Genomic DNA, 27,270 nt, shown 5'->3' with positions numbered 1-27,270 from the left:
TTATTGGAAATATCAGTAGTAGTTAATTTCCTCTGTGCCTGGTACACTGGTACATTATATAGCTTGTCTCATTTTAAGCTTTGTACTGTCCTTGTGAAGTAAGTGCGGTTTTTATTCCTATTTTACAGATGAGAAAACAGAGACCCTGAGAGGTGAGGTAACCTGTCACCTAGTGGGTGGGTGAAGCCTGGGTGTGAACCCTGGCAGTTTGACTCCAAGACTGTGCTCTTTAACCTTATGGTAATCTTTTATGCATATTTTAATATTTTTTTTAAATCAGGAGATGGGTTTGCATTATATCAGAGAACAAATTTCATTGTCTATTACTCATTTCCCTGTCTTGGCTGTTTAGGTCCTCCAAAATATACAGGAAGCATCAGTGAAATGTTTTAACATTTTTCGTTGTTATGTAAAGTTCTTATAAAACAAGACCAGTTGTAAACACAAATTTAGACTTCAGTGTGTTTACTGTACCAGAAAAGAGAGTAGGCTCAGGGTGCAGATGTGGCTGAACTTCCTTCACGCGCACACCTTTGCCAGCAGAATGGGAGATGTGCTTCGATTGTGTGGTCAGTGTTAACACTTGTGGAGCCTTCACCCTTTACAGAGTGCTTGCACAGACTGTCTCATCCTCACCCTGCAACACAGGCATCTTCCCATTTTACAGCTGGTGGGAATACCTCAGAAAAGTTAGGGGGCAAGAGGCAGAGTGAAAACTCCTGACCCTCTGCTCTGTATATACCCACGCTCCCTCCTCTGGGCTTATTCTAGGCTCACACCTGCATGTCCTATTGCATGCTCTGAGGTAGCTGCCTTGGGTAGCTCAGGCATTTAAAATATATTTGTTTACAACTAAACATAGCTGTTAGAGCTCTTTATAAATGGGTCATGAAAATAATAGCTAGTTTTCATTTCCAGTGGTTTCAAATTAAAGCTCAATTTAGACTTCGGCATTCTTTTTAATTGGCGTGTTTTGAATGTTGGTTGTGCCTGTTTACTCATTTGAGTAAAGATACTAATTTCTAAGGCACACATCCAATATAGAGTTATGCCTAAATGGGCTTCAGTTCATTTATTCTCTTACTGTTATTTATTCTCTACTAGTAATATAAGTTAACGAATGCCTGCCTATCAAGTATTTTGTCTTCAGCAGGCATCTTCTATAATTAAAAGAGCTTAGTGGCTCTGAGAGAATTCAGTAATTTCCCTGACTCTATGCCTCCCCAACAAACAAAGGAGATTATCTTTGAGTTTAACTAGAGAAAGGTCACTCAGGTAAAACTGAAATCTCCTTTAAGGCAAGATAAATATCTTTGCCCTTAACTGGGTCTCTAATATTCCATTATTTTGTTTCTTAAATAACAGTAGTAATGTGTTTGCAGTCCCAGAAATCTTTTTTTTTTTTGCATTTATTTTTTTTTTAATTTTTTGCCTTATAACCAGAAATCTTATATATGTGCTGCTTCTGGACAGTTTCACTATCATTCCAAACTCAGTAATGTTTACTCATATACCATGTGGCTACTACTGTTCTAGGAACTGAGTTATCCCCAGATAAGAGCTGGTAGGTAACAAGATAATTCAGTTCTTGTGTTCTCTAGCTAGTTACTGATTACCAGTAGCTAGTTTCATGAGAAGCTCTTGGAGAAAACTGAGGAGTAGTTGTAGGTTCTACCTGGGTTTGACCATTTTCATGTACACACTGGATATGAGACAACTTCATGAATGCTGCCTGTTGATTGTCCTTTTAGGGTACAAATGATGTAGGCAATGAAGAAAAAAGATGAAGAAAGAAATACTGTTGCACTTTAAGAAAGCCCTCTTAATAAAAACGTGAGTTGACACCCCCCCAAAAAAATCAAGAATGATTGTGTCAGACTCCTGAAAATGATTTTATTATGTGTATTGTATTTATATACAGCTTTTAAGAAAACAACTTGTAGAAAGTAAAATATGCTTAGCTTTGTATCTTATTACATTGATAGTAATTCCACCTCTGGGATTGAAGTTTCCTGGCTGAGACGCTTCTCTTTAATGGTACCTTTGCTCAGTTAGTCTTGGGTTTCTCAGAATCTCTCACAATGGCCAAGAATTGAGGAATGAATGGGGACTTCCTATGGGCAATTTTGATTTCTTGATAGGTAGGCCCCGGCTTATATTCATACCTCTGAAAGGATAGTGGGGAATTCTAGCTCAGATTCCCCCGAGCAGTGCCAGGATTTCCTGGAAGAGAGCAGAGAAGAACCTGCAGGAAAATGATACCTGAGAGGCAGAGGAGACGATTTTACCCAAGGAGAAAATGGTCAGCAGTAGTAATGCCACTGGGCAGGATGCAAGGGTAGCTGTGACTGTCTCAAGGCCAGAATTTAGTGGAGTATTGAGCATTGGAGCCACTGAGTTTCCTTAAGGGATGACAGGGCAGTGAGGAAGCCCAGGCTCCTCTTGAGAAGATGGAGGAGGACCAAGTGGGAGAGAGGCAGAAGCCTGAGAGTTTGCAAAAGCAGGGAAGAGTTTTGGGGTTGGTTGGGTTGGGTTTTGTTTTAAGGCAAGAAGAAGGAGAATGCTTATAGGCTGAAGAGACGGAGCAAAGAGGGGAGGTTTGTTGTTAAAGTAGTGAGTGTGCTTTCCTGAAACACTGACATTTCTTAAGGAAGGGGCTTGGAGGGCACTTGACTGCATAGTGAATAGGAAGCCAGTCTGTGATTAAGTTTGCCATGGTTATGAAATATGTTGGTAGGAGTTTTCTCTGTGTTTAAATTATTATTGCTCATGGTGTAACAAAACATTCATCCACCTGACAAATTTATTAAGAATTGGCTACATGCCAGGCACTAGGAATATAGCAGTGATGAAACAGACAAAAATCCCTGCCCACATAGAGATTATGTCTTCACAAAAACATGGTTGTAAGTATTTTTGGAATCCATTTCGTGGTTTCTACTTGCACTTTTTTTCATGCTTTGTGGCCGTCCCTTAGAATGACGTGAACACTAACGTGACCGTCCTGCACCAGATGTTCAGAGGATTGCTTTCTGTTCAAGCCTTCCGGGTGGCTCTTGCATTTTTCTACCCTCTTCCTAATTGCTGTTAGTAGTTACCTTATGGAAATACTGTCCAGGTCCCATTTTAACTTGGGCAGCATGTGTACCTGACTGGGAGCCAGTCAGATTTTGATGTCGAAGGTGTGGGTGTGGCGATAGTCTGGGGAAGTAACCCAAGAGTACTTTCTTAGTAATAATAAAATATCAAAGTTTTAAAATGATTGCTTTTTAGAAGAATAATTTAGGACATATTTAGAAATATCCTTGTAAATATTGCTTATTATCTTGCATAACTGATAGACTTTCTGGATGGAAAGTAATAGAGATATGGCTGATACTTTGGCACTTAGGCAGTTTATCTTTGCTTCAGGTAGAGGGTGATTTGTTACTTATATGTCGCTAGTGGTTGTACCATTGATAAACATTTATGTCCCCTAAACACATTTTTGAAGTTTTGTCATATATACGTGATCGTCAAATTGTGGGAAAGTTGTTGAGAACAGCTGCTTTAGCTTATTGGTGGACATCCATTCGGCAAACTTCTGTTGAAGAGAAAGGACCCGGGAGCATGCTCTGCAGCCTGCCATTCTGGGAATGCTTACTTGGAACATTGAACAAAATTGATTCAAGTCCCTTGTCTCATAGTTTACCTTAATTCATTTGAATTTTATGTTTTAGTCACATTTGTATTTTTAACACAAAACGGTCACTGCACCCCTCTCCTAAATCTTGGAATAAAATTGACATTCTAGAAGTAGATGCTCTATTTTTTTTCATGCTTATGCTGTGGTTTCAAATGCATCCTGCTAGCCGTATCCCCTCCAAATGAGGAGAATCCAGGTTTGAGGAGTCTGGATTGGGGGTTCTAGCGCTCTCCCTTCCCTGGAGACACCCCATTCACCGACCTCCTCAGCTAGTTCCCTTCCTTCCACTCAGGTTTCTTCCTAATAGGAATGTAGTCTTGTCTTCTGCCGCTTCCCTCCCAGGTACAACATCTTTGGGGATTTTCTTCAGAATTCTTTCTTCCTGTTAACTACAGGAAAATCAATAGGTATTAACAAAATTAGAGATATGGACAAGTTCCAAAGTTATGGAAAAGTTTTTTCCACTGAAATACATGTGTCTAGGCTTATGGTTTTGGGCTTCTTTTACTGACCATCTCAGTGTTTTACTGGGGGTGAAATCTGTCACTCTTACTACAGCTGGTATTGCCAGCTCTTGTCTCTTTCTGCAGTGTTCCTAAAACTAATGGTGGGGAGTTGGTTTACGCAAAGGCCTCAGTGAAGCTTATTTACATCTTAGAGATCTTTCTGTTGGAAAGGTGTTACTTCCTCATAGCCTGCTGTGTACAAGTACCAGGAGAGTCAGTATTGTTAGAGTGGTGGATGAGTGGGACACAGGCCTTGCCATCAAGAAAAAACACAGCCCGAGGGGAAAGATCAATCTATTCCTTTATTCAGCACATATTTATTGAGTGTCTGCCATATGCCAAGCTTTCTTCTAGGGCAAGGAGCATAAAGTTAAGACTCATTTCTGCTCTCAAGGATTTCACAGTCAAATGTTGGAGACAGACAAGTAAGAAACCATTATAACAGAGTGCTATTTGCTGAGTTGGGACCGAGGAAGGACCACCACCACCACCACCCACCCCCGACTGAGTTAGAAGGGCTGTGACCAGTGGGGAAGGCTGAAGGCACCTTCTGGGATAGTTTCTCCAAGGAAGGGAGGACCCTAGAACTTGTGATGAGGTGGGAACTACAGGATATACCTAAGGAAAATTAGACAAATTTTATTTTTATTTTTTGCTTCTTCTGTTTACTAGATAAACTCACATTTTATTAATTGTCAACATTGTTTCTGTTTTTCAACTTAAAAGTTTTGAGTTTGAGTATCAGCCAGAATGATAATGAATTTAGTCAGTTATTTTAATTAAAAAGAATATTAATATGCATGCTTATGAAAGAGTTGCTGTCATGCTTTAAAACAAAAAACAATAATACAATTTATAAAGTACAGTATAGTTCTTTGCCCCATTTCCATTCAGGTTATTCTTTTATAATTGAATTCTTTAAAATTAGAAAACGGTTAGGAAGAATGGCTTTTGAAGCATGTATCAGGCTAAATTGTAAGTCAAAACCTGCCAGTTTAAAATAAATGCAATTCTTTGGTTTTCCTAAATTGTAGCTTTTGCTACAGTGAAAAGAAATTAGCATATTTATGAACACCTACAAAATTCCATTGAAATGAGAAGACATTATTCAAGTAGACAGAATGTAATGATTCAGACTATATTTGGGACAGGATATTGGAATTAATGTGGCTTCTCTTTCAAGTTATTTGTGGGCAGATGACATCTTTAATATTAATAATTGCCTAAGTTACATTTTTAAGGAAAGAGTGCCACCTATTGAATGAAGGTTTTTTTTCTCTCCTCCCATTCCATTCCTAGAATGTTCTGTTTCACTTTGAATCCTTGGTTTCTCCAACTGTGTACTATAATTAATTCCAATAGGTAATTTATGCCAGATAGTGAACAAAGAAGTTAGATTCACTCTTGATCCTATCTTCCAATGGATTAACTAGGGTGGCTAGTATTCTTAGAGGGAGTTTGTGCCTCCAAAACCAACTGTAGAAACAAAACCTAAACATAAGCATGATTCAGCACTTTGCAAGTTTCAAAACCTTCCCATTATTTTAATGTATTCTCTAGCTGAAGGGTTTTTTGTTTGTTTTAAGATGGGTGTATGGACACTCAGTGAATAGGAATTATTCCGGAATAATTGAAAGGGATTGAGGAATTTATGACATTGGTCAAGATCTACTGGGGAGACCTCTGTCTCCCAGGGGATATTAGTACAGAGATTGTTGGATCACAACTTGGCCATAGGTCACTTGGGGAGATTCCTGAGGTTCAAATCCAAATACCTACTTCAAAATAAACCACGTGGTACTTTTCAGTAGTTCTCATCTGTGAAAGGTTGAGAACATGAACACTAGCAAACACACCAGTATCAGAAGTAAAAGATTTCATTTGAGAATTTACGTGGCCATTATTTGTAGTTTATTGGCACGTTTGTGGTGTACTGGCTTAATACATTGCTAGGCATCAGTTGTCTCCAGCTTTTCCACTTGTTTATTGGACTGTGCAAGTAGGGAGTGATTTTTTTTAAAGGAGGTGAACTGTATGCTAAATTGATTTATACTTGCTGATGTAGACAGATTAATTGTACAACCCACTGAGTGATGATATTTTGTCTTAAAATCCTAAAGTCAAAAACAAAAAAATAGGGCTTCCCTGGTGGCGCAGTGGTTGAGCGTCCGCCTGCCGATGCAGGGGACACGGGTTCATGCCCCGGTCCGGGAAGATCCCACATGCCGTAGAGCGGCTGGGCCCGTGGGCCATGGCCGCTGAGCCTGCGCATCCGGAGCCTGTGCTCCACAACGGGAGAGGCCACAACAGTGAGAGGCTCGCGTACCGCAAAAACAAAAAAAACGAAAGAATATATCGTGTAAGGTATTAAAATTCATTCCATATAAAATGTTTAAGTTGTCTAACCCAAATATGTCAAACTTATGGCCTAAATACCAGATGTAATTAACCAAAGATGTCACTTTTTTTTCAGTTTAAAGAATAAATTGCATCTAAGAGAGTAGATCTTAAAAGTAAAATAAATAAGTAAATAAATTGCAGTGACATCTATTCATGTTACTTAAATAAGGAGTATTAATTGGCTGAATGGCAAGCATTCTGTGAAAATATTATGATTTTTTAATAATACAAAAGCAAAAAAATTTTAGCAGTAATTGTGTTTTCAGATTAGCAGTCAGAATGACTCATTAAATGTTAACACTGTATCCCAGCTTTTCTCCATTTAAAAAAAGCAAACTCTCACCTCTCTGACTTGACGCAGATTAAGCATTTCTGAAATGATACCACATTATGGGAAAAGCAGGCTTTGTGGCTGCAGAGAGCCCTGGACTCGGAAGTTAGAATTCAGATTGGAACATTGTCACAACTGAAGCTGAGACTTGGCCAGAAAGCCACCATGCTTCATTTCTCATTTCAGGCTACTACTTCATATCTTTTTGACTCAGAACACTTAAATATGCAAAATGGTTATGTGTCTTTTTAGGAAGAGAAATTTGTGGTTCTTTCATTTAAAAAAAAAACAACAAGAAAAGTTAATGTTTTCAGTGTTTAAAAAAAAAACGCTTGAAATCCATGTTTTGTGGTCTCTCCTTTCTTGAATGTTTCTCTTAACGGTTGTTTTATCTTTCTGAGAGAGCTTTGATAGAGTCCCTTGTACATAATACATACCCTTTTTAGTAACTAGATTTGAATTGCTTTTATCATAGTGCCTATCAGGGGTACTGAGTCTAAAAGTTTAGTAATTTCTACCCTGAGTTTTCACAGGGTCTGTGGATCCGTATTTGTTCTATGGTGTTGGTAATGTTGAGAAAGGATTCTCACATTTTAAAACACCAGGAGCCACTGGATTATAGATGTACAAAGAATATTTTATGCAAATAAACTATTGGGAGGTATTCTCCAGATATAACAATTAGAGGGAGTTTGTGGATCCTGTTGAGCTTTATATTTTTTGATATTATTTCTCCCTCACAGAACTATATAGCATTTACATAGTGGCATTAATAAATGAATCATGTTCATTCTGGATGGCCCTGAATCTTGTAGTCTGATCTGATTTGGTAAATTCTTGAATTCCAGAAAGGTTGTGAATTACTTAAGATTATGTAGCTGGCTAATGGCCTAGTTATGACTTGGCTCTTAATCTCAAGACTCCCCAGTCCTGTTATTTTTCTTTTGTTCTGTGAAGCCTCCCACAATGTAGAGAAGAGTAATTCAGTAGCACATGTTTATTTTTAAGGAAATATATCAACCATACAGAGGGAAAAAGTCGAGCATAATATAATGAACAGCCATAAAACTGTTGCCTGTATTTAATAAATATTAATGTTTTATCATATTTGCTGCAATTGGGTATCTGTGCTTTAAAGAAACGAATATTAAAGACACAGTTGGAGCCTCCTTTGTCTTCTTACCTTCCTCCTTGCACCCCACGGGTAGTGGGCCACGTAGTAGCCTTGTTTGGCAGTTTTCACATTACAGATGTCTCTAATCAACATTGTTACCTCCTGAAACTAGAAAAAAAATAGTTGTATTTTGCTATTTTCATCTGTTTTTCAACTAACATATTGTTAAAAGAAATTATGTGTAACATAGACTAGAAGGAAGAGCACAGGGCTTTGAAGCCAGAGAGACCTGGTTTTGAAACAAAGAATTCCCACTTACTGTGGATCCTTAGTCAAGTTACTTATCTTTCTGTAAGAGTTTCTTTGTCTGTACAAGGGAGACAATGTGTCTTACTTACATCGTAGCCTCTGTGAGAGTTGGAGCCCCTGTAAGGATAGCACCTAGCATGATACCCAGTACAGAGGAGGTGCTCCATAAAGAGGAGCAGATCATAAGTACTGATCATAGTGATAGTTGTCGTAGTTGCATTGATTGTGTGCTTACCATATACTTGGCACTGTTTTAGGTGCTTCATCCATGTGCATTCATTTTAAAACTGTGAGATGAGAACTATATGCTAAGGGCTTAAAACAGTGAAAGGCACGTAGGAATTACATCATAAATATTGGCTATTATCTCCATGTTACAGAAAAAAGAAATTAATGGAAGAAAATTAGGGAGGTGAACTTCCTTTTAATCACTTTACCCATAAACTTATTTAATCCTAGTAGCCACTCTACATGGTAGGTATTATTATTATTATTATTTTTTTTTTTTTTGCGGTATGCGGGCCTCTCACTGTTGCGGCCTCTCCCGTTGCGGAGCACAGGCTCCGGATGCGCAGGCCCAGCGGCCGTGGCTCATGGGCCCAGCCGCTCCGCGGCATATGGGATCCTCCCAGACCGGGGCACGAACCCGTATCCCCTGCATCGGCAGGCGGACTCTCAACCACTGCGCCACCAGGGAAGCCCCGGTAGGTATTATTATCCTTTTTACAGTGAGGAATTGAGGTACAGAGAGGTTAAATAACTTGGGCCAAAGCCACACAGCTAGTTGGTGTCAGACCTTGGATTTTAACTCAGGCATTCTAGCTCCAGAGCTCATGCCACTGATCACCATACCATACGTCTTGATGATGCTTGTGGTATGACTTCTTTATGTACCCTATCCTAGGAACGTGTCCTTCAAGTTATGTCATTTCTGTTGACTAAGAAGCCCTTTTGAATTTGCTATGTATACAACCAAGATTTTACTGGTTTGGGTGGCTATTGCCCCATCAATGCCCCTCACAAACCCCACCGCCGTCCTTTCTGCACTCCCCAGTGTGGGCCTGGCAGGACTAGTGAACGAATTTGGTCAGCTCCCCGTAGCCACCTCTGGACAGCTCTGCCTCCTCGGCCACCGCCCTCGCCTCGTTCAGCCACACTGGTCTCACTGCCTCTGCTGAGCACTGATGCCGCTTCTGCCCGGATCTGCTTCCCACCAGTCACTGCCAAGAGTGCTGTCGTCACTGCTGAAGGCACACGAGTGCTTCCACCGTGCCGGAGCGCCAGGGGTTTGCAGTCAAGTGAGGACCGTGCCCCAGGCCCCTTTTTTATTTCAGATTCTGGGGCTTTCCTCTAGGCATATAGAGATATGTAGAGCAAATGGCTTATCAGGGGGTTTTGGCTTTGTTTCTGTTTGTTTGGCTGATACCTTCTTTGTCTTCACCCCGGACCTAAGTCCTTGGCAGAGAGTGAGCAGACTGGGCCTGGGGCAAATGTTAGTGACAAACTCTGGCCTCTGCTAGTGGTTAGATTGGGCCACTTTTGTATGTCTGACATCCACTTCTCTTAAGATGAGTTTGTACCAGGTGAATTTACTCATCTTAAGCCGGCTGTAAGATCATCTTTTTCCCACATATTTTGATTCTTGGAGGCTTAGTTGCACTAAAGACAATTGCTGAATTTTATGATAGCTCGTGAAGCCTTATATTAAGTCATTAAAACAGCTGGTGTTAGTTTCTTCTCTGGATTTTTCTTCTTAGACCTATTGACTCATTTGAGCCAGAAAGGATATAGGGATGATCCCATACAGATTTCTCACAGTATATTCTAAGGACCACTACTCTGTCAAAGATGTTTTGCTTAAAGGACTTCTGTGCCAAATAAGTGCAAGGAATACTGTGTTACCTTCTTTTTTTTCCCTCTTGGAAAAATATGATGCACATAGGTCTTTAAATGAATGTGTTTATTTTATCTAGTGTTTCCTAAACAGCAGAATCATAAACTGTTTAATATTCTGTAGAACATTATTTTCACCAGAGCTGTTTCTTTTGTCAAGAAAATCTTTCAGCCTTCATTGGCTCCAAGCCTGCCAGTCCTGTTCTTTTATTAAATATTATTCAGGCATCACCTCCTCTGTAGATCTTTCTAGGACTCTCCTAGATAAAATTAAGATGGAGATCCACTCCATCCTTGCAACTATTTATGATATATTAAGATACTTCTATTATAGCAGGGTTGGCATCTGTTTTCTCTGTTCTGCTAGACTAAGCGCCTAGAGGGATAGAGATCCTGTCTTACTTTTCTTTATCCCACTTTGTATTTGTATCTCTGTTGCCTAGCCCAGAGCTTACACGTAGTAGGCGTGCCAACATTCATTGAACAGAGTGGTTTTCTAGCATTAAAAGCATAGAGAAGAAAAGCTGCATTTGTCAGGAAGTCCTTCTTCCTCATTCTGAGCATCCCAGTTAACATGCCTTTCCACCAGCTAGGAGGAAGTACTGTAGAAATAGCGCTAGCTGTTCCGCGGGGTTTGAAAGAAATCATTCTCCTAGCAAAGAGGCTGTAAGAGGGCTTTGTGCACTTCAGCACTATATGCCTTCTCATCCATTAATCTGGGAATGTTAAAACAGTCCAAGGGTTTTTATTAACACAGAAGGTACTCAAAATGTTACCTTTGTAACTTTAAACCACTTTTCTTAAACTGTGGGAGGGAAAATGTGCAGTAACGTACCACTTTTGCAATTATTAGTTAGTTTTGTTCATTTGATCTTTTAGAATATTCAAACTGAAGCTGCCACATTTCTTTCAAGATAATTGACTTAGTAAAAATGTAATCACACATCCATTGGAGAAGGTTCCAAAGAAAAACAACATACATCAGAGCCCCCCATAACACTGACTTGGGAGCTTTTTGATGAAAACCAAAATGGTGAAGGAGCAGCCATCTTTTCCCCCTGGAATACCTGCTTTGTGTCATGGATTATGTACCAGTGCCCTTAGATGGAGGACAGCATACATTGCTTTTCTGAAAACTGCCCCAGTAGTAGTAGTGTAGGGAGTTCCCATATACTTCTGTAATGTAGTATAAAAGCTCACTTACACTTACGCATCAGTTGTCTTGTACACATTCCCAACCCTAGGTTTGTCAAGTAGCATGAAAGGGGAGTTCTTGAAAGCAAATACACATTTAGCCAAATACTGTAAAAAAATTAGCATCCTTTTCCTTGCTTACTGATCTATATTCAACAACTGAAAAGAAGATGTTCATACGTCCCATGATCTATATTCAACAATTAAAGAAGAGGATGTTCATACGTCCCATTTTTTTCCCCAAAGGTTTCTAAAGGTTCTTTGTCAGTTATCAAGGACACAACAAAGGAAGGAATAAACAGTGGAATTTTTAGCACTGAATGTTAAAAGAATACAGGCTTACAGAGTAAAAAGTATTTGAAGCTTTCATGGGTTTTTATTGGAAAGGAACAAATGAGAAATGCAACCATATTGGTCTTAAACTCCCCCTGTAAACAATGACTCTTAAAAAATAGTTTACATTAAACCTGTAGATTTTCTTGAGTTCATGAGTGAGAAGAAAAGAATAGTGTGAATCTTATCCCATAGGAAGATGGGTAGAAGAATAGTAGTACTTAGAAATTTTGTTACAGAAGTGATTACTTTGATGAGTAAATAAAGTATTTTTGTAAAATATTTAGTTTAAGTAATAACCGTTCCAGGGACAACTAGCAACTTTTCAGTCCATTTGTTTTGTTTATCATTGGTAACAGAACTGCATTCAGTTTTTCTGTCACTAAGATATTCATATATTTTGTGACACAATGAATCTTACAAAATCACAAAACTCATTTCTGTCCAGTTCTATTTTTACAATTTTCACTTGTCTGCATAAATATTGCCATCAAATTTCAGCTCATAATTTGTGACAAGTCAGTGAATTTTACTGAACTTGAATCATAAGACATTATAGAACTGACGTGTTGGTTTCACTTTAGTCTGATTTGTTTTCTTTTATGCCCACACATGAGGGGTGTTCACTTGATGAGACACCTGCCCTCACCTTCTCTGGTTTTTCTCCTTGACTACTTTTTTAAAAATAATATTTTTTATTTCAAATTGCTAAATCTTCTAGGATATTCACTTCCTTACTAACCTAACTTGATTACTGACTTGATTCATCTTATTTCCTTTAATTTTCTTTAAATTTCTTATCAATTTTAATAGTCATTGCATATACTTGATTGTCTCTACATAACTACTTCCCGCCTGAATTTGCTGTATGTTTGAGCTGTCTGAATTATCTTTTCCTCCTGATGCGTTTTTTGTTTGTTTTTAAATTTATTTATTTTTTGTCTGGGTTGGGTCTTCGTTGCTGCCCACGGGCTTTTTCTAGTTGTGGCGAGCATGGGCTACTCTTCACTGCGGTGCGCGGGCTTCTCGTTGTGGTGGCTTCTCTTGTTGTGGAGCACAGGCTCTAGGCACATGGGCTCAGTAGCTGTGGCTCGCAGGCTCTAGAGCGCAGGCTCAGTAGTTGTGGCGCACGGGCTTAGTTGCTTTGTGGCATATGGGATCTTCCTGGACCAGGGCTTGAACCCATGTCCTCTGCATTGGCAGGCTGATTCTTAACTACTGCACCACCAGGGAAGTCCTCCCAGATGTTTGTAGATTTGAAGTGATAACGAGCTGCTCTGACTCCAAATCATTGGTTGCTTATCAAGTCCGTGGCATCTGTTGCTCTGGGTGCTTTGTTTGTGGCTGCAGGACATGCCAGGGGAAAGGACCTGCCCCCAAAGGACTTGCACTTTCCTTGTCTAGGCTGACCTAGGTCAGCTAGAGAGCGAGTATTTGCAGTATGATTATCCACTAATTTTTTGGTTTAATTTTGGTTAATTTGAAACATACTTATCACGACTCTATACCATGTTCTACTTTTCAGAATTCTGTAATTTTTAGTGGAGAATAATTATAATCTTAAAACTCAAATGGGGTGATATTTTAATAGAAAGGAATCCTTGATATAAGTTGATTTTTAGTATGTGCAAGACAATTTAGAATAATTTATAAATATGAATCAATCAGAATAACTAAGGTGGTATTAAGCTGCTTGTAATCATTGTTGATAGTAAGCTATATTATCATCTTTGTTATTTGACCTCCATATTATTTAACTTTTGATGTAGTTAACCAGAACATGAGATTTTTGAGGATGAAATTCTGTGCCTGTATCCTTCAAAGGACTAAATAGGAAGGTTTGCACACAATACTAGAAGTAGTTTTTCTCACCCTGATGAAGATTTCTGATAGAGATTCAACATATTATAAAACTGATTATACCATGGCCATACCCATATTAAGAAATCAAAAGTCCTTTGTTATGCTAAAGAGAGGATATTTACTCTGTATTGAGGGATAAAAAAGTAGTTGCCTGTTTCTTGGTATAAATAAATAGGAGTTGTGCCATCTTTAGTTCTTAGGGCCAAACATTACAGAGCACAACCTGGAATGAAATCTTCTGGGGACTAATTTTCATAATGTGAGCCACTTTTATATATTATTTCTTATGTAAAATTAGACGTGTTGTAAATGTTGCATTACATAATGATGGAAGGGTTGGCCTCACCAATGATTTTATCTAATCCTTCTTGCTCAGAAGAGGGAAAAGGCCAACAGTTGCCAATGACAATATATCTCTGGAGAAATTATCTTAAGGAAAAACAGAGTTGTTCCACCACTGAGATACAGATTTTTTGGCCTCATATCTAGGTGTATGAATTTTAAGCACTTGTAAATACTAAGTTTGCTTTTGCCCTGGAAATCATTCATATCTGAGTTAAATCCAGTATTTTTCACAGGCTTTATCACCTTGGACACATAACCTCCCTGCTCTTTTTCTTATCTGCCAGTGGGATAGTTAAGAGTCCCATTCTCATGAGAACTGACTGAGATGACCCACTGTTAGCACAGTGCCCTGTCGATGGTAAGGGATGGTTAGCCTCTGTTAGCCTTTATGCTTCACCACATTCTCGTCGTCCTTTCCAAAGTCATTCCTTCTCTTGCCTTTGGCCTGGCAACTTAAATTTTAAGGGTCCCAGAGTGGTCTAATTTTGTTTTGGGAGATGGTTCCTCCCTGCTCTCTCTCTTCTTGGTAACAAAGCTTGTGGGTTTTAGTATGTGAATTCCTGCTGCTAAGATAACTTCCCAAGCAGACCTCAGTTGGGTGGCTCTGAACTGTGACTGTCCCAAATAATTCAGTGCATTTTCCAGGATTCTTTGAGATTGCTTGGACACTGAGAGAATTGAGATTCTCTCTAAATAAAGTTATCCATAATCTAAACTGTTCTGGAAATCTTTATGTATACTAAGGTTAAACCCCATTAATTTCCAGAAAGGTTTCATATAATCATTATAGTCTTTGTTACTCCTATTACAGTGACGTACTCTACTAATGAATAAAGTTAATGTGCTTCTTTAATTCTTATAACGAAAGTCACCATTTAAAAAACTTGTTTAAACTTCTTTGAATCCTGATCAAGTAGATATCAACTTAGATGCTGACTGATGCTGACTCGCTGTAAAAACAAAATCAGATTTGACAGTGACCTGCTAGACCAGTGAAGAGCACAGGCTTCAGAGTCAGGTCGAGTGGGGTCTGAAGCCTCTTCCTACCACTTAAAACTGTGTGACCCTGGGCTTGTAACCCAGCCTCTCCAGACCTCAGATGGTAAAGACCTGATAGGGTTGTCGGGAAGATGAAATGAGTTAATAATACCCGTAAAGCACCTAACACCTTGCCTGACACATAACATTCACTTTTTCTGTTATGACATAAGTCTGGCAGTTACTTCTCCGATCACTAGTTGTTGACTAACATTATATTTTCATGCTAAAGATGAACCATTTAAGAAATACCTTAAAGAAATTATAGTAAACTTGTAGGATTCTGTTTTTCAGTGTTTATCGAATGTCCTTTGTGTGCCAGGGAATGTGCTGAGTTCGTGTTTTCATCCGGCTCTTCGGGGTTGCAGGGAAGAGAGACATGTTAGGGTTTATTTCAGTGCAAAATAAAGGACCCGTGAAGTTTCTGCACATACATGTGGCCTCTGGAGGACACGGTGATTCACCACCTGGGGAGGTATGTGTAAAAGTAGCTCCAGCTGGCTGACATCATGGACAGGGGACCCAGGTACAACTCTTATGTTTATTGCTTATTCCCTTCTCCCTGTCTCTAACTACATCTTCCCTCTGACTAATTTCTCTCTCTTCTGCCTTATTTCTGGCTCATTGCTCCTATTTACTACTTGGCTCTTCTTCTCTATTTTGATGCCATTCTTCCTGCCATAACACTCTCCATGTATCTTGTACTCAAACTTCCATAGAGAGAAGGTCTGGTTAAGATGTATAGCACCATCCAGTGTAGAGGGTGTTTGGATCAGGGCACATTCTTACACCAGCCAGCTGTGGACTGCAGGATGGGTTCAAATATATAAAGCATGGTGCCCCGGGTGTCAGACACCACCCTGGGAAGAGGAATTGGCTATGGCTGGATAGGCCCTCTGGCTTCTTGTAGGGTGCCTTTCGTGGCCTGTCCAGGACATTTGGCACTGATGATAGAAGAATGAATAAGATGTGGCAGCCTGTCCCAGAAGAGCTCCCAGTGTGGTGAGGGAAGCAGATATTTAAACAAATACTTGAGTTTATGCTGTATGATAATTAATACTAGCACACGGGGAGGGAATGGCTAACTGCTGTAGAATGGTGGTAGGAAATTCTTTACTGAAGGCGTATGAGATGACAAAGGTGTATTCCTTGCAGGATATAAATCTTCTGCAAAGACAAGAGAGATGTGAAATATCTTGGTGTGCTTAAGAAGAGAGTATTTTAGTGCTGTGAGAAGAGGGCAATGGCTGGCATTTAAGGGGTTCCAGGAAGAGGGTCTAGTATATGATACCAGTGAGGTTAGTCAGAGTGTGAGAAACAGAACTAAGGAAAAATCATCTCCTAGAAAACAGGTGGGGGAGAGCTACAAGAGTGGCAGTCTAATCAACAATGGCTGGTACCACAGTGGGTCAGATAAAGGCAGGACTGAGTGGCTTCATTGAGAAGGGGCCATTGAAGCATCTCGTTTTATAGCAGGTAAATTCTGTACGTCTAGAAAGAGTCTAAACTAGAAACCTAACCTCAGGGGGAAAAGGCTTTTTGAAGCTCTAGGTCAATCACAGATTCATTCTGAGGAATGTTTAGAAACCAAAAAAAGCAAGAAACCTCATGTTTTCTAAATAAATAGGGAAGGAGGATAAAGCTTAATCTGTAACAATGTTAAGTTTCTCATAGTTAATCTGAATACAATTTTATTAGGTCTTCAAAGTAGTTTCTCAAAATATATATGTTTGTTTTGCTCAAAAGTCAAATATACAAGCTACTATTTTAGTTAAAATAAGAAGTATGGTTCTAGGTACTAGATAGGGCAAGAATAACTCTCTTACTCATGTTTAACCAAAATGGATTAGAGGCCCTCTAATCTCACAGTGATTTTGCAACTGTCTGTTTAGATTAGTTTGTGTTTAAAAAAAAACAAAACAACTTTCCTGCTATAGCTATGATATTAATTGGATAAGATGACTAATCACTGCTATATACATCCAGACATACACACATAGCTGGTAAAAATAAAAACCCTGTTTATGTCTGATCTGTGAAGACTATATGTTAAGGTTATAACAAAACGGTAAGTATGTAAGAAAAACTTGTTTTTCTTCCCAGTTTGGTTTTCGTTTCAGAGATAAATGAAGCTAAGTAGGTATGATTTTTTTTTTTCCTGTCAAGTAGAATAGAATTTACTGTATATTTCATTGAATCTAAGATTCCATTGGTTATAAATTGTACCATTATTTTCTATACCATGAAGAAATTTTTAAAACCCTGTCCATAAATTATAACAGCATTTGATTCTAAAAGGCATTCAGATTTCAGAGATATTAAAATGTGAGGCACAGGCATGGGAAAGTTGAACTAAGAAAGGAAAGTTTATACAAGTTTAGTGGAGGAGGTCGCAATGGGGCCCGGGACCAGGGGCCCCCTTGGCAGGCTCGGCAGAGCCGGGGCTCCAGGAGGACATGCTGAGGGTCCGGTCCTAGCTGCCTTCCTTAGGCGGGGTAATTTTTTTTTTTAATGTGAAAAAATACACATTTTAGAATTAATGATATATAGTTATTACTTATGAAGACATTAGAAAAAACACTTAGGTTTATATTTGCAGATCAATTTAGGAACAACAAAAATTGTTCTACTGAATAAGATCTAAGTTACAAACTGGGTCTTAATTAAATACAGAACTGTAAAAAGATTAACATGAGTAATCATTAAATTTTAAAACTAGGAAGATCCTTAGAGCTGCCAAAGATGTTAGTAAATGATCATTCATTTAATATTTGTTTTAATACCTATTGTAAGCCAGACATTGTTAGATGTTGGTTGTATAGCCATGGATGAAACACTCACTGTTCCCTCCCTTTGTGGAGCTTACATTTTGGGGGTTGCGGTGGTTTATAGGTTTGCAAATTGCAATGAGCGCTTTAAAGCAAAAGCACAGAGCTGTGAAAGAGTGGAACTCGAGATTCCTAATTTGAGATTGTGAAGGTCTGTAAGGAGTTGAAGAAAAGCCAAAGAGTGGGTAGAAATGAACAAGGTAAAAAGTAGACAAGTAAGAAACAGCCTGAGCAAAAAACCCGAGCAGGAAAGATGTTGGAGCCAGGCAGTGAAAGAAACAACAGAAGGGGGTGGGCGGTCTGGGTGACTTCAGTTGAGGTAAGACTGGATGATGCAGGGCCTCACAGGCCATAATTCTGGATTTTAGTCTAAGCCCAGGGGGAAGCCACCAGAGAGGGTTTTAATGGGGGAGGTAACCTTGGCTGCTCTGTGAAGCCTGGATTGGAGTAAGATTCAAAGTGAAGAAGCTGTTGCTAGTTCAGACCAACTAAGTTGGCAACTTGGCCTGGGTGTTTTGAATGGAAGATCTGTTTTCTTGAAAATAATTTGTCGGTATTACCTGAAGTCTTAATTTTGTGTACATTTGGACCCAGCAATTCCATTTCAGGGCATTTATTCTAAAGAAATCATCTTAGCTGTGTGCAGAAGTTGAGCTATTAGTATGTTTATCCTCTATTATTTATAATAAGGAATTGGTTTGAAAGAGGACAGTAGTTTGAAAACAAGTGGAAAGGAAAGGGGAAAATCCTACTGACTTTAAGGAAGCCACATCATCCAGGAAGATTTGTTTAGATAAGGAGAGTTCTCTGTGTGTTTGAGCGGGTACTAGGGAAAAGACACTGAAAATACAGAATTGAGAAGAGATGCTCATAAAACAAATTTGGGGGAGGAGAGACATCTAGGACCAGGGGAAGATAAGCATCTTTGTCAGGGAGTGCTGCACCATCTGGTGTAAAAATGCACTGCAGTTCTACAATGGGACTTACTAGCCTGGGAACCTAAGCCATGCCTTGCAACATTGTTACAGGGGGGAAAGTGCTTTTCAAACCAGAGTTGTAAGTGAATTTGTAGTATGCGGTCAGCCCATGAATTTGATTGCCTATAAATCTGAGCTTCCCTGGGTAAGTATTGACTGAGCAGGATGAAGTTTTGAGAGAGTATTTCTCTCTCTCTACCCTCCCCGCCTTCTTTCCCTCTCCCTTACTTTTCCCCTTCCCTTTCCTCCCTCCCTTCCTTAGCCTCTCGTCCCTCCCTTTTCCTCTGACCCACCCCTAACATTTACACTTCATGATATATTTAGGGAAGGAAAAACAGCCAAACACTTATAAGTAAATAATAAAATCAACTTCCTCCCTCCTTCCCTCCCTTCCTTCTTCCCTCCCTCCCATATTACCTTTCTTTGTGACAGTTTTTGTACCTCCGTGGTGGAAATATTTTACTATATGGTCTTAATGCCCCTTTGCAAGTTTCAAATGTTAGTGTTCTTTGCATTACTAAAAATATCTAGGCCAGTCTCTGGCACAGAGGTATTTAAACATACTGGTTTTCACTCCCCTCACAGTGTTGATGCTTAAGTAAAACCAGTTAACTGTTATTTCCTTTCTAGTGCATATTTAGTTTTAAGTAGGTTTTTTTTGTCTTGCTCTTTGAGTTGTTTTTTTTTTTTTTTTTTTTTTGGCTGGTTCTTTGCAAATACTGCTGCTTTATAGTTATGATTAGCTGGAAAATTCCTAGAGGAGTTTAAATTTGACTTTTTGGTAAGCTTGCAGTTATCATCTCTGGTATTTCCTTGAGTATTTCCTTTTCCTATCAGTGTAAAAAAATAACTATTCTGTAGCTTTACAGAATTTCCAAAATAGTTACTGAAGTTAGCTTAGTATTTTTAAAATTGTTACTTCTCCCAGAATGCAGTTGCTTTAACTCTTTCCTTGTGAACCAGTTTTAAAACCCATGCCTGTATATATTGTGTGTTGCATATATCCATGTATGGATATGAGTGTATTTTGAAGTTAGTGAATGTTTTACCTATTAGGCTTTGTAGAAATAGTTCTCAAAAGTTACCAGCCTGCAGGTTATTTTATTATGGTAACTCCACAATATATTATGGAGTAAAGGTCAAAATGTTTGTACCAGGTCATTTTTACTATTTATATATGGAGTACCCCAAGTACTATATCATGTTCTGAGAAAACAAATTTAATCATTGAGGTGTTGAAAAAATATTGTGGGATCACAGAAGATGTGGTTAGGTTTCACCTAGCTTATTAAATATTTAGCTGATTTCAGCAAATGAGCATATCCACCAGATTTTATCTATATTGACTTAAATTGTTGGAATTCCTGGGATAAATAGTAGTGAAATACTCTTCTAAATATTTGTCTGTTATATACTTGAGTATGTTAGAATGGTGTAATTAGAAACGGTGCAGTTTTCATGAATGTATTTGTTAATGCAGTGCTTAATGTCTTAGGATGCTTTTTATTAACTACCTAGAAACAGAGGTCTGCATTAATATTACTAGTAAGCCTGCACCTTCTAAATAGAACCTTTCTTTTTTTTTTAATAAATTTATTTATTTATGGTTGTGTTAGGTCTTCATTGCTGTGTGCAGGCTTTCTCTAGTTGTGGTGAGCGGGGGCTACTCTTCGTTGTGGTGTGTGGGCTTCTCATTGTGGTGCTTGTTTCAGAGCACGGGCTCTAGGCGCACGGGCTTCAGTAGTTGTAGCATGCAGGCTCAGTAGTTGTGGTTCGCGGGCTCTAGAGTACAGGCTCAGTAGTTGTGGCGCACGGGATTAGTTGCTCTGCGGCATGTGGGATGTTCCCGGACCAGGGCTCGAACCCGTGTCCCCTGCATTGGCAGGTGGATTCTTAACCACTGCGCCACCAGGGAAGCCCAGAACCTTTCTTTTTAAAGGCTAATATTATTAAACTCATGTTATCAGGCAACATTCAACACTATCCATGTTATAATTTCAACAATATAATGTGATTCACAATGATATTTTCATATCTTGCTTAAATCATTTGGGGGTTTTAGCAGTTATCTTTTTAGTTACATGTCCATTGAAAGTATGAAATAGAACCATATTGTTCTTGGAAATTTTTTTTCATATATAAATCTCATTCTCCTTCCATTTCAGGCGTGAGATGGAGAATAAAGAAACTCTCAAGGGGTTGCACAAGATGGACGATCGCCCAGAAGAACGAATGATCAGGGAGAAACTGAAGGCAACCTGTATGCCAGCCTGGAAGCACGAATGGCTGGAAAGGAGAAACAGGAGAGGCCCTGTGGTGAGTGACTGTGGGTTACCTGCTAATAAGGAAGAAAGCATAGGAGGAAATGAAAAATTAAGCATAAATAGATCCTCTTGTAAGCTTTTTTTTCTTCTTCATTTTAAATGCAGTGGTTTTATTTGCCTTGATATTTTCTAGACACTTGAACAAAACATAGCTAAAACTATTCTCATTAAGCAACTTAAACTGTTCTAAGAACTAATCCCTTTGGTTGAGTGGGAGAGGTCATGCTTAAAGCAACACTGCCCTCTAATGTCAGTATCTAAAATCCTTTAATTAGAGATTTACATTGTACTTAAAAAAGAAAAGCAATTTTTCCAATTTTATTTTGATGTTTTATCTCTAAGGTAGGATCTAAGGATCTTAATTCCAAATCTTCTAAAATCATGTATGACAACATTTTAAAATGTATTATGTATTATCAACATTTAGTTGATAAAGCCTAAATGACTAAAATCTGTATGGGTAAAAAATAGTCTTCATTTATGGCTTAAAGTAATAATAAAGAGAAGCTGATATATTGTCTGTTGTGTTTGTATAATACTGCATAATAAAAAACTCACTGAGCTCATGCCTTAGTCTGATGTTCAAATTTACTTATTTTTTTTATTTTTTAACTAATAAAAATATTGGCATTTTAATTTAGGTGGTAAAACCAATCCCTATTAAAGGAGATGGATCTGAAATTAATACCTTGGCAGCTGAGTCTCAAGGAGAGGGCCAGGCAAGCGCTGCTTCCTCAGCTCCCAAAGGCCGACGCAGTCCTTCCCCTGGCAGCTCCCCATCAGGCCGCACAGTGAAATCTGAATCTCCAGGAGTAAGGAGAAAAAAAGTTTCCCCGGTGCCTGTAAGTTAATGTTTTAGCAAATATGTTAAGTTTCTACAATCTTTAAACTTATTTATAACACGGAAAAGATTGGCTAGCCGTCTATTAGAGCAACAATTCCCAAAGTATGGCCCACAGACCCTTGCTTGGGGGAACCTGCCCTGAGATGCTTCCTGTGGATCCATTAGGTCAAAACTAATTTTGTAATAAAACTGAGATGTTATTTGCCTCTTTTACTGCATTGACATTTACAATGGTGGGTAAAACTGCTGGTGAATTTGCCTGAATTAAAGCTATGACAGCAGAAACTGTATTCTTCACTTGGGTATTTGGCAAACATTTCCCTTAAGAAGAATTAAGTAAGACTCACTTCAAGGAAAACAACTGATATGTTTCTTCACTAGTGGTAAAATTTGAGATTTCAAGCAAAAATTAAGAGTTTTGGAAAACTCATATCCACCACTGTAAGCTTGAAAGCTTCCCAATACTTAGACTTTTCTATAGGCCAGTGATATTATCAAATGTGATTTTTTTGTATATTGCACAATGAAATGTATGAACTTTTAGAAGATCTGCATAACTTAGTGAACCAGAATTTTCCATATGACCAGTGAATGATGAAACAAAATCATTCTTTAGTAAATGATCCATTCCAAGTATATAAAATAAACCATCTAGATTTTAATGTAACAGTAGGAAAAATTTGTTTATGTGGTTTCAGATTCCACATTACAGCCTCCTTTAAGGAAACCACTCCTTTGATGTAGTATCAAAGAAGAATATTCATCATTATTTGAAAAGGATTTTCCAAATACATATCTGTGTGAGGCCAGATTTTCTTCATGTACTTTAACCAAAACACTGTATCACAGCAGATTGAATGCAGAAGCATAGATGAGAATGTAGGTGTCTTCTGTATTGAGCCAGACATCAAAGAGACTTACAAAAAGATAGGTGCTAATCCTCTGAGAGAGACAGACAGACTTCCACTGGCAGAAAGCAAGTTAAACATTCTAACCTTGAACAAATGAGTGAATGGCAAAATGACTGAGATATAGTGACCACAAGGGGAGACTTGGTTTTCCTCACAGTTGTTAAAGCATATAAATACTTCAGAAAGTCAATTTTAAGTAAAAAATTTTTACAGTAAAGCCCAAAATTCTCAATAGTATTTATTGGCTTTATGTGGACACACCTTTAAATTAGCTGCTCAAAACAGGATCATTTATTAGCTCATGAATCTACAAATTGGGCAGGGCTCAGCAGGAGTGGCTTATGTCTGCTCCCCATGGCATCTGCAGAAGCTGGAATATCCAAGACTGCTTCTTCACTCACATATCTGGTGCTTCACCTCGAACAGTTGGGGGCTGTTGGCATCTCTTTCTTACAGTATGGAAATTGGGTTGCAACAAGTGTTTCAAGCTAGGAAAGCACAAGGAACAGATTCTCTCTCACAGCCCTCAGAAGGAACCAACCCTGCCAGCACCTTGATCTTGGACTTCAAGCCTCTGGAACTATGAGACAATAAATTTCTAAGTCCAAAAAAAAAAAGTGATTCAAGAGGGCAAATCTTAGCGTGGAAGCTCTTATCAAGCCACTACTTGCATCATGTTTACTAATGCCTTATTGCCCAAAGCCAGTTACATGCCCAAATCAAGAATCAACATGGTAGAGGACTACAGAAGAGTGTAAATACTGGGAGGTGTGCTTCATGGGGGCCATCAAAGTAAAAGTCTACCACAAGTAAATACAGAATTGTGTCTCCCCTCCCCCTCCCCCTATTTTGGGATATGTGCTAGACAAAGTTACTTCCTCATTCTTTATAACAGCTACTTAACATTTCATTATCTGGATAAATCATGGCTTATTTGGTGAACTACATCCTAATGGACATTTATATTCCTTCTTAACTCCATTACTAAAAACAATGCTGCAAAAATATTTTTAATGCATACATCATTTTGCACATCTTTGAGCATATCCATAGTCTGAATACTTAGCAAGTCCAATAGCAGATGCATGTGTACTTGTCTTTGTTTTACTTTTAAGTAATTGCCCATTAAAAAATAATGGTTTTATTAAGATATAATTCATATAATATACAATTCACCTGTTTAAATTGTACCGTTCATTGAGTTTTGGTGTATTCACGTAGTTGTAGCCATCACTGCAATACATTTTAAAACACTTTCACCACCCCAACAAGAAACCCCAGGCTAATTAGCAGTCTCTCCCCAGCCCTAGGCAACCACTAATCTACTTTCTGACTATATATAATTTGCCTATTCTGAACATTTTATATAAATGGAATCATATAATATGTATAGTCTTTTGTGACTGGTTTTTTGCACTTAGCATCATGTTTTCAAGGTTCATCCATGGTATAACTCCATTCATTTTTTTTTTTTTTTTTTTGCGGTATGCGGGCCTCTCACTGTTGTGGCCTCTCCCGTTGCGGAGCACAGGCTCCGGATGCGCAGGCCCAGCGGCCATGGCTCACGGGCCCAGCCGCTCCGCGGCATATGGGATCCTCCCAGACCGGGGCACGAACCCGTATCCCCTGCATCGGCAGGCGGACTCTCAACCACTGCGCCACCAGGGAGGCCCACTCCATTCATTTTTAATTGTAGAATAATATTCTATTGTATGGATATACATATTTTGTTTATTCACTTATCAGTTGATGGGCATTTTGTTTCCACTTCTGGCTATTATGAATAATGCTACTGTGAACATTTCTGTACACATTTTTGTATGGACATATCTTTTCATTTTTCTTGGGTATATACCTAGGAATGGGATTGCTGGATCATATGTTTCACAAAGCAGCTACACCATTTTACATTCCCACCAGCACTGTATGAGGCTTCCAATTGCTTCATTTTCTCGCCAACTTTTATTACCTTTTAACTATTTAGTTAGGCATCAAAAAGAACTAGAATTTCCACTGGGTACTGATGGAAAGACCAAGTTCTAGGGGAATTAGTGAAGTGGAGTGAGAGCAACATATATCACCCTCACCACAGGAGAGTTTTTATCAGCCTCCAGTGAGATGTCTTAATCTGGGAAGAGTCACTTGCCACTAGTTCTCTACAGAGTGTACCATGGGGGGAATTCCATGCAGCTGTTTGTAAATTACCAGTCACAAAAGAGCATTTAGTAATCCCTTAAGTGGAAGCCAGGAAATTGGATGCTTAATTTTTATCACTAGAAACAAATCATTTTACCTGCTTATAAGGCGAATTTTCTGTGCTTTTTATTTTGATTTACGTAATACTTTTCAAAGAAGTCAAATACTTATATAGTAATTCGTAAAATTACCACATGGTTGTCTCTCTCGGCCAAAGATTTATTTTTAGTTACAGGGATGACAGATTTTAGAAGTTTACTCATAACGAGTATGTCAGACAGATGCATTTGCAAAATACATTTTGTCCCATCATATTATATATTGAGGCCTTTTTTCAGAATATGAAAAACCTGGTGTCGGCTATGGCCTTTTTTAGGTAACTTTTTTCTAATGGAGAAGTGAGCAATTTACCTAATTTTTATTTTTATTTTTTTAAAGCATTGCTTAATTTTTTAAAAAATTTACTTTATTTTCTTTTTGGCTGCATTGGGTCTTTGTTGCTGTGTTTGGGTTTTCTCTAGTTGCAGCCAGCGGGGGTTACTCTTCTTTGCGGTGCGCAGGTTTCTCGTTGCGGTGGCTTCTCTTGTTGCGGAGCACAGGCTCTAGGCGCGCGGGCTTCAGTAGTTGTGGCACGTGGGCTCAGAAGTTGTGGCTTGCGAGCTCTAGAGCTCAGGCTCAGTAGTTGTGGTGCATGGGCTTAGTTGCTCTGGGGCATGTGGGATCTTCCCGGACCAGGGCTCGAACCCGTGTCCCCTGCACTGGCAGGTGGATTCTTAACCACTGTGCCACCAGGGAAGTCCCCTAATTTTTAAATGTTGTGAAGTTTCAGAGCGGGAGAATCACACCACCTCGAAGAGCCCCTTCACCAGATGGCTTCTCACCATACAGCCCTGAGGAAACAAACCGCCGTGTAAACAAAGTGATGCGGGCCAGGCTGTACTTACTGCAGCAAATAGGGCCCAACTCCTTCCTGATCGGAGGAGACAGTCCAGACAATAAATACCGGGTGTTTATTGGGCCTCAGGTAGGAATTGTCACCATTTTACATTTTATTAGGATCTGGTACTAACTCTATGCACTGTAACATTCTTAAATTTAGATCAGTTGTGTAATTCTCTTTAGTAAACTAAAGAGAATTCAAATTATATTTTGGGAACTAATAAACACTTTTATTTAATGTGTTTATGAAGGGTTTTACTATGATTTAATATACTTCAGAATACAAATTTGGTCTTTTTAATAAACCAAAAATAAGCGATTAATTCATGGAGATAGCTGTAGGCTTTTCTTGCGTATCCTTATATATCTTATTATATAGGATAATGAAGAAAATTATAGAAAGTTTAGTATAATAAACTTGGAAATATTTAAAGGTGATCAACTTAGGAGTTCTAATAGGACACAGATTTATTAAACTATAGGTTTGTTTGTTTTTTTTAACTCTTTAGAACTGCAGCTGTGGGCGTGGAACATTTTGTATTCATCTACTATTTGTTATGCTCCGAGTGTTTCAGCTAGAACCTTCAGACCCAATGTTATGGAGAAAAACTTTAAAGAATTTTGAGGTAATTTTTTAATAAATGCTTTACAGTAAAACTGTCTACAGATTTTTATGATATTCCTCACATTTTTCCATGAGCTTTAAATTTAAATAGACAGTGGTCATTTTAAAGGTGTGAAGGTATGTAAGTAAGGATTACTTGATGTTTGTAAATAGTTCTCTTATAGTCTATTGACTAGTTTTTCCTTCTAAAAAAAAGTAAACACTGACCTGCTGTAAAAATACTATCCTTAGTAAGCTATATGTATTCTTATTTTTGAAGCCCTTAAATTGGCTTTGTGAAAAACTTAAAAAATAAAAGGCAAATAATTCAATCTCTAGAACTCTTCTTATGTATATTATGGCACAAATGTCATTGTTACTGTCTTTTTTCAATGTTAGGTTGAGAGTTTGTTCCAGAAATATCACAGTAGGCGTAGCTCAAGGATCAAAGCTCCATCTCGTAACACCATCCAGAAGTTTGTTTCACGCATGTCAAATTCTCATACATTGTCATCATCTAGCACTTCTACATCTAGTTCAGAAAACAGGTTAGTACTTTTTAAGGAATTAAAAGCATTAATCCAGTGTTACTTTTTAATTTTAGGGATAATTTTTATATATATACTTGTTAAGTTG

General features: G+C 38.5%; 1 protein-coding gene across 2 annotated transcripts in view; it reads left to right on the top strand.

The window, feature by feature from the left end:
* MAP3K1 (mitogen-activated protein kinase kinase kinase 1) overlaps positions 1-27,270 on the top strand; it is a 77,983-nt gene that overhangs the window by 19,567 nt on the left and 31,146 nt on the right. The window contains exons 1-6 of one of the 2 annotated variants that reach the window (XM_082621016.1): positions 1,781-1,833; positions 20,982-21,132; positions 21,782-21,982; positions 25,915-26,115; positions 26,540-26,656; positions 27,034-27,182. In XM_082621016.1, the coding sequence (XP_082477142.1) occupies positions 1,784-1,833; positions 20,982-21,132; positions 21,782-21,982; positions 25,915-26,115; positions 26,540-26,656; positions 27,034-27,182 (869 nt within the window). In that variant the 5' untranslated portion in view covers positions 1,781-1,783. Of the gene's footprint in view, positions 1-1,780; positions 1,834-20,981; positions 21,133-21,781; positions 21,983-25,914; positions 26,116-26,539; positions 26,657-27,033; positions 27,183-27,270 lie in introns of those variants that run through there. The other variant, XM_082621015.1, reaches the window with a different exon arrangement.

This window comes from Mesoplodon mirus, assembly GCF_964341445.2.
Source record: "Mesoplodon mirus genome assembly, chromosome: 5".
Classification (NCBI taxonomy): Eukaryota; Metazoa; Chordata; class Mammalia; order Artiodactyla; family Ziphiidae; genus Mesoplodon; species Mesoplodon mirus.
The sequence above is the reverse complement of the archived record's forward strand: the minus strand, read 5'-3'. Positions and strand labels throughout refer to the sequence as shown.